This window comes from Bubalus kerabau, chromosome 1 (genome assembly GCF_029407905.1).
Source record: "Bubalus kerabau isolate K-KA32 ecotype Philippines breed swamp buffalo chromosome 1, PCC_UOA_SB_1v2, whole genome shotgun sequence".
Lineage (NCBI taxonomy): Eukaryota > Metazoa > Chordata > Mammalia > Artiodactyla > Bovidae > Bubalus > Bubalus kerabau.
This window is the reverse complement of record NC_073624.1, coordinates 26,871,812-26,879,877: the sequence shown is the minus strand read 5'-3', so window position 1 is coordinate 26,879,877 and position 8,066 is coordinate 26,871,812. Positions and strand designations below refer to the sequence as shown.

At 39.7% G+C, this 8,066-nt stretch overlaps 1 protein-coding gene across 1 annotated transcript; it reads left to right on the top strand.

Annotated features, from left to right (window-relative positions):
* Positions 1–3,134: 3,134 nt before the first annotated feature.
* Positions 3,135–6,701, top strand: MGP (matrix Gla protein). The gene is made up of 4 exons (XM_055571008.1): positions 3,135–3,285; positions 4,764–4,796; positions 5,655–5,730; positions 6,327–6,701. Exons 1-4 carry the CDS (start codon positions 3,225–3,227, stop codon positions 6,466–6,468), a joined length of 312 nt encoding a protein of 103 aa, XP_055426983.1. The 5' UTR covers positions 3,135–3,224; the 3' UTR covers positions 6,469–6,701.
* The last annotated feature ends 1,365 nt before the right edge of the window (positions 6,702–8,066 follow it).

The window sequence follows — 8,066 nt, the reverse complement described above, 5'->3', positions numbered from 1 at the left end:
AGAGTAGGAGATCTTGTATTTCTGTTGCCTGGGTTATACCACACTGCCAATCTGACATGAGAAAATTCCCATACAATCTAAATAAAAACTGGTAATCCTATCACTGCCTTTCTCAGAGCTTGGTTTTCACTTCTGGGAGTGTCCTCAAATATTCTCTTCACTGAAAAATATTTCTCTTGAGTAGTTAGGGGGAAATAACTATATAAATGTTTTTCGTTTGGATTTCAAAAATCCAAATGTAAGTTAAAACTTCATGTGGTCTGGTCTTTACAAGACATCCAAATTTTAAAAATGCAAACTAGCAGCCAACATTAATTAAAAACAATTTTAATATTTTTTGCCAGTTCTCAATCCTTTACAATCTTAAACAATACTATTCATAACCAAAGCCATTCTGATTTGTCTGTTTTCATGTCTTATTTTCAACATGTCTCACATCCTACAGCTGTCTCAAAGCTTTTCTCTCTATAATTCAGTCTCTTCCTTAAACTCCCCCATCCAGCAAACCAAGCCTACAAAGTCCTTCCTCATTTCTCCCCCTCCACTTTTTTCTACCTCTATTTTTTTCTCTCTCTCATAAGTCAATCTTGGCCTTTTCCCATACAAAAGCTCCATCGAGTTAGTCCAAATCCTCTTTATAAGGATACATGACTGGAGTTGACACATACAGAATTGTCTTTGAGACAATTTAGATAGCCAGTTGGCACTAGAAAAGACCAAGTGATACGGGAGGAAAGAAATAGAAGGGCTCCGAATTCTCACACATGCATGAATGCTAATCATTTATGAATCCTACATAAATGGAATTGAGCATAGGAGAACTCAGGCATAGATGGAAACAGTGAGAGGAAAGATGAGAGACTTATGAGGGACAGTTTCCAAAAAGAAGGGCTAGCCTTACAAAACCCAAAACAAGTCTGATGCTACTCTCAGAGGAAAACCTGCAGTCTTTCAGCGTCATCTGTGTACGTTCTATTGAGAATGAGCACCTTGGTTCTGGTTAAAACAGCTAAGGCTATTGACAGTTGTGTCAGGAAGAGTTAGGATCAACTGCAAACTAATATGGGCCGTAAAATGTAATGTTTTCCCCTAACTTCCTGTTTTTCCTGAGAAGAAAATAATAAATCCTTTATTTAAAAAAAAAAAAAAAGGACAATAAAAAGAGATGCGTAAACGTTTAGGAAACAAAGTGGAGGCTCTGTTTAAAATGACTTGTGAAAAAAAGGTGAAGCTTAAATTGGGCTTCCCTGGTGGCTCAGAGGTTAAAGTGTCTGCCTGCAATGCGGGAGATCTGGGTTCGATCCCTGGGTCAGGAAGATCCCCTGGTGAAGGAAATGACAACCCACTCTAGTATTCTTGCCTGGAGAATCCCATGGACGGAGGAGCCTGGTGGGCTACAGTCCACAGGGTTGCAAAGAGTCAGACATGACTGAGCAACTTCACTTCACTTTAAATTGGAAAGAGAAATATAAGATTTTCAAGTTTGGATTTAGAGAATGGAAAGATAAATAATTATGAGATCAGAAAGCTGACAGAGCATGACTGCTCTCTGCATTTGGGAGTAGAGGGGATTGTTAGAATCAACTGGAAAAAGATGGAGCTAGTGTACATCATAAAGCACGTGTTTGTAGCTGGAGAAGAGAGAATCTGTAAAAGTGAAAGTGTTAGTCCCTCAGTCATGTCTGACTTTTTGCGACCCCATGGACAGTAGCCCACCAGGCTCCTCTGTCCTTGGGATTCTCCAGGCCCTGGAGTAGGTAGCCATTCCCTTCTCCAGGGGGTCTTCCTGACCCAGGGATCAAACCCAGGATTCCTGCATTGTAGGCAGATTCTTTACCGTCTGAGCTACCAGGGAAGTCCACCCCAATACGGCAAAAACAGTGAGGCAAAAGGCTCTGTCTAGCTGTTCATCATTGCTCCTAGAAATTAATCTTCATTGCAAAGTATACCCACTCACCCCATTGCAGCCCCTTTTGCTCTTCCAGCCCAAGTTAGAGGTTCTGCAACTTAAGCTCTTCCACGATCTGCTGTTCTGTGACGCAAGTCTATTTTTCTGTTGAGAAGACTCTTGGGTACCCAGGTAACAGGGACACATCTGATAGAAAAGGTTTTCTGATTGTCCAAGAGGATAAAAAAATAAAAGATCTTTGTCTACAAGACAACCAGAGACACCAAATTGCAATTGAAGGATTGCAATAAGAAATAGAGAAATAGAGCTTCTGATTCTGATGGAGGTGTGTGTTTGTGAAGGTATGTGTTTGTGAAAATCTGTCTTGGAGGATACAGGATGGCTCAAGAGCAAAGTGAATAATAAGGAGGTTCTTACCTCTTTAGGGACTGTCTTGTTTGTCTCTAGGTCCCCACATCACCTAGCAGGTACCTTGCATCTCATCTGCCACTCACTAAAAGCTTATTGAATTATTTCATTATCAAGACAATGCCTTCAGACAATGCGAGGTGGGTATCCTTGCTGCACTTTAGATGAGTGATAGCCAGCCTAAGAGGGCATCAGTGTGCAGGTCTGCACTCAAGTCACAAAACTGGATGGGCAAGTTGCTGCTGAGCCAATGGAGGAAACAGAAGCCAGGGGGTCTTTGGCCATCCCCGTCCTGCTGAGCACTTGGAAAAACTGCAAAAGGGGTATATCACCAGGCGAACACCCAAGTGGTTAGGGTTAACAGTTCAGCCCTACTAGGAAAATAATTCTAAATTAGAACCAGCACAGAAAGTGAAGTCCTTTCTCCCCCAGAACCTCTCATCCATCCATCAGGGGAGTGAAGAAAACACTATGGCTTTGTGTATGGACCAAACCTGAAAGACCCAAAGTCAAGGCCAGGGAGGGCAGACCAGAGAAGGAATTAGAAAGGCAAACACGTGTTTGTGGCAACTCCCTTCTCTGTGGACCTGTGCCCAGGTCTGACCCAAACATAGGACAGCCACAACTTGTGTACCAGGGCAGTCTCCTGCCATACAAGTCAGGTCCAGGAGTGAGGGAAAACTGCCCACCCGGAGTAGATAATATCTGGAAGGAATGAGTATTTGGGAAAAGTCCCAGTGCTCATTGAATGCCAACCAGTCTCCACCTTCTCCGGCCCCCTCCCACTGGTTCCACCCCTTTCAGCTGCTCTGATTCTTATAAAAACCCCACAGCCTTTCACCAACAGCCTGTAGTTGTCTCTCCCCACTGCTGCTCCAGGAGACGGTGCGAGTGACCCGGAGACACCATGAAGAGCCTGCTCCTTCTCTCCATCCTGGCTGCCTTGGCCGTGGCAGCTCTGTGTTATGGTGAGAACTTTCTCTTGCTCTCTCTCTGTTTTTGTTTTTTTCTTTTCTGCCTCTGACTTCAGTTTTCATGGATTTTTTCCTCTCCCTCCTTCTCTTCTTTCCCTTTTGCTTTTATAATCTTAGAGGACCATGAATTTGACATTTCTCAAGTCCTTTGAGCACTGATCTGCTTCATCAAGTCTTTTTTTTTTTTTTATCATATTTTTTACCTCTTCAATATCCAGACTCTTGTATGTAACTTAACAGACAAGTTCTTTCTATGGTAAGTTGCTCTATACCTGGAAACTTTGCTATTTCAGGGGGGAAAAAAAAAGATATCAATTCTCCAGCCCCTAAGCTCTCATTTAAACAAATAAGGATGTTTATTTTGACTTTGGTTACAGTTGGTTAAGGGTATTGGTTGAACTACTTACCTTTAAGAAAACCAGTTTTCACTCGAAGTGATATGTATGGCCTTCTCTAGGAAAAGGACAATCTCATGAAGTTAACATTTTTTTTAGTGAATGAATTTTAAAAAAAAGTTTTACATTTAAAGAATCTCAGAGAAAAATCACTTTCTTAGTTTCTGTTGTTAAAAGACCAATTTTGCCTGCTTCTCTGTGTTGTTAAATGTATGTGTGTCTGTTCAAAGCTAATGAAAAGAAGTCTCAGGCAACATGATTTAGGTCATTCAGTCTTATGGTTCAATTATGTGGATATTCTAGGTTTCCTTGAGCCTCAACTATATTAACAGCTATCTGTAGTTTACTCCTTAGTCTTGAAATTATTCGCCAGTTTTCTGTATCAGAGTATTTGGTTTTTCACCTTCTTTTTAACTTTTCAAGCACACTCATATGCTTATAACTATGAGTTTCTTATTGCCAAATTTACCTGCTTTGCCTAGGAGAATGGGAGAAAGAAGAAATCTTTTCCTTCGGCATCGTCTCAGTTCTTTCTCTGACCTGGCATCATGCCCAATGTGAGATGTCAGCTGAAGCCAGTGGTTTCTGTGGCTGTCAGTTTAACACAGGTTCTTAAGAGGCTTTCAGAACCTCTTAGGAACCTGTCGTGGAGAAGCCCAGCCAAGCCATCTGTCCAGCCTGCCTGGAGAGTCTTGCCTGTCTCCTCAATGTTATGTCCCTTCCTTGATTTCAGGTCCCAAATTAAATCAAGGAAGGCTCCCTGGAGACTTTCATGCAGCACTTAAATTGTCTTATTTTACCAGCCTAAAGACTTCATAGCTCTTAGAAAATTTTAGCTTAAACCAGGGCCGCTGGCTCCTTTAACACCAGAAAAACTAAAGAGTAGACATATCCCAGCAAGAACAGAGCTAGAGAAACAGCTCATAAATCCTAAATGCCTGAAATTTGTAATAACCACACTGCCAAATATACTCCTCCCACCTTTTTGACTCTTCCCTTCCCTTCCTTCCCTATATTTAAACTTCTGTGGTCTGTAAAAAGTAACAATAAAATGAATCTTTTTTTTTTTTATTCCAGAATCTCATGAAAGCCTGGAATCCTATGAAATCAGTAAGTAAATATTTGAATTCCTTTTTGGAATCTCAGGTATTGAATAATCTCCTAATTCTTAAAAAGACAAAATGATAATACCCATAACAGAGAGGAAAAAGAGGGTATCTTTTGGAAAAGTAAAGTAAATTTTAAAAGTCAATGACTATAAAAAAAATCACCAGATGAGTAATTTTTAAATTTGTCAGATGGCAAGTATGCTTTCGACATACTTACGAATCATAAAATCTCATTTGGAAAGTTTAAGTTGGTACCACAACAACCACACAGATGGAAAATGAGGAGTAGTGACAAATGACAAAGTACAGGCTTGGCGGCCAAGTCAGCTGGGAGACCACAGAAATCAGCATTCTGTTGGACACTATTGAATATAAATATAAATACTTAAAAAGACTGAGTAGAGAAATAAATACCATGCTTATCTTTAATTTGTTTATGGTTTTATGATGTTTAAACTGTTCATTTACTGAAAATCTAAAATTATGTTTTAAGACCTCAGGACAAAGAGGATTCTCCTCACAGGAATGAAAAATACACTCGAGTAGAAATACCAAAATTGAGAAAGGCAAAATGATGACCCAAAGCAAAATAAACAAGCAAGGTCTATAGTAGCCTTTGTGCCAAGTCTCTAGTAACCCACATGTAGGTTATTAATTTCTTTGGATCAGGCAGTTTATGAAATTTGCTTTATCTCCCCCTTTACTCTTCATAGTTATGAAACTATGAAACTAATTTTCATAGTTACATGAAATGCATAAATGAATGGGTGAGCTTTCAAATATATTTGTGTCAGAGAATACTCACGGAAATATTATCAATGACTGATTGCCTAAAACTCCACCTATTTTCTGTTTCAAGATCCCTTCATTAACAGGAGAAACGCTAACGCCTTTATATCACCACAACAGAGATGGAGAGCGAAAGCCCAAGAGAGGTAGGTGATGACACGTGATGGGGCAGATCATTATTCCCAGATCTGAATGGAGGGAGAAATGGATTTTTTTTCGATCATATATATTATTTCTAAGCATATTCCAAAATCAAAGAATTTAAAAACAATATACAAAAACAACTGAATTTCTAGAAGACTATTTTGTGAAAGGCCCAGAAAAGAGAGGGAGGGAGGAGGTAAAGGAGGAAAGACAGAAAATTTCTATTTTTATTGAAAAAGAAAATTCCCCCTCTTTCACCTTTCCTCCTTGTTCTGTAAATATCTCTTCATCTTGGGGGAATCCCTGGTGGCTCAGACTGTAAAGAATCCACCTGCAGTGAAGGAGACCTGGGTTCGATTCCTGAGTCAGGAAGATCCCCTGGAGAAGGGAATGGCTACCCACTCCAGTATTTTTGCCTGGAAAATTCCATGGACAGAGGAACCTGTCTGGCTACAGTGCCTGGGGTCACAAAGAGACACACCTGAGCCACTAACACCAACACTATGGGATCTCTCTACGATATTTTCACATTCTTTTTTTCTTACTTCTTATTATGCCTCTCAATTTTGGCTTTTTTTTTTTTTTCCTCACTTTCTAGAATCCGAGAACTCAACAAGCCTCAATACGAGCTCAACCGGGAAGCTTGTGATGACTTCAAACTTTGCGAACGCTATGCCATGGTGTATGGATACAATGCTGCCTATGACCGTTATTTCCGGCAGCGCCGAGGGGCCAAATGAGACTGGACAAAAGTCTCTTTCCAGAGCCTGGTGCCTGGTTTTGTTTTCCCTTGCAGTAGCATTACTGAACTATATAGAAACATACGAATCGCTTAATTGTTCCTTAAACGTTCTTGTCTGGCTGCATCCCTCTTTCCTGCCCACAGGTTGAAAAGTAATGAAAATGAAGCGAAGTGAAGGTCAAGGGGAAGTTAAGATGTGTGATTCTTCCATAATAAACTTCTGGTTGGATACTTACATTTTGAGTCTGATTTCTTCTGGGAAAATACTGAGATATTTCAATCAAGGCCCACCTAGCCCAGAACAGGAGATTCTGTTAATTGTGTTATAATGCCGATTCAGTGCACAGGAAAAACTAACCTTAGAAGACACTTGCCCAGCTGTAGTTTGTCTAGACTCTACCTCGGGATCAATGAATGGCTGCTTCTTATTACATGTTTTCCAGGATTTTCAAATATCATAGATGATCGACCATATGATTTTCCTGCTCCCAAAATTTAAATGGCTCCTAAATTCCTTCTGTGTGGATTCTAGATTCTGTACCCTGGCTCATCACCCTTATATGAATATTATCATATCCTAAGAGGCTATGGTTTTGACTCTTACTGGAACCAAAAAAATATGTGTGCTTCCAAAACAACTCAACATTTTTAGAGGATTTGAACCCGGATTTTGGAGCCATACAAAATACGAGAGCTCCCTTCAGTCTGATTTGCCAATGAGGAGGCTGCAGAGTCTCCTGCTTGGTAATTAGGGACAAAATCCAGGATTTCTCAATCCCCATTCAGACCTTGTTCTTCTCTGCCCTGAGAACTAGTTCATATCCATCTCTACATCCATTCCTTCCGATAGGCCCACTGCCTTCATAGCTTTAATGCAGTATCTTTCTAAGCCTTCAAAACCCAGCTTAAATTCAAGCACTTTATGAAATCTATAATGGTTAAATCCACCCAGTTCCCATCACGCCACTCAAGCCAGCATCCAGCCCCTCAAGATTCATGTAAAGTCACTCTGCTGTAGAGCAGTGATTGGCACAACATTGTAAATCAACTATATTCCATGTTGAGGATGCATGTATATAAAGATTCAAGTACAATGATATTGTTCAATTCATGTTTTGATTAAATTTCTTTTTATGTATATCTGTCTAACATTATAGTAAATTCTTGGAGGGTAGGCACTGTAACTGCAATTTCTTTTCTCTCTGTAACCTTGTTGCTATGTTCTGGCTGTAAAGGGTAATTCAATGAAAGCAGAAAAAACAGACTGACAGTCATGGGGAGTGATCAGCCAATTCTGAAACTGATTCATCACAATAATGTGTTGTATAATTTCAACTATCATCATATTAATATAGTGATGGGTGTTTTACAATTTTCTAACCTTTTTTGCAAGCTCTAATTCATTAGATCTTAGAACAAAACAGAAAATAAGTAATATTAGATGGTCAAATTGAAACTCAAAGGGGTAACTTTCTGAAGATACTGTAGTAAATGCATGTTGGTGTGGTCTGGTCTGTTTTTCTTGTTCTGGGGTTTATTGAATTCTTGAAATGCATTGGATTTAGAAAATCTTCAGTCATTATTTCTTCAAATATT

What these genes read in the sequence shown, in the direction of transcription:
- MGP (XM_055571008.1), top strand. Translation starts at nt 3,225, where the DNA reads ATGAAGAGCCTGCTCCTTCTCTCCATCCTGGCTGCCTTGGCCGTGGCA. An exon ending in CGTGGCAGCTCTGTGTTATG is followed by an intron (nt 3,286 to 4,763) that starts GTGAGAACTTTC and finishes TTTTTATTCCAG; the next exon opens with AATCTCATGAAAGCCTGGAA. An exon ending in CCTGGAATCCTATGAAATCA is followed by an intron (nt 4,797 to 5,654) that starts GTAAGTAAATAT and finishes TTCTGTTTCAAG; the next exon opens with ATCCCTTCATTAACAGGAGA.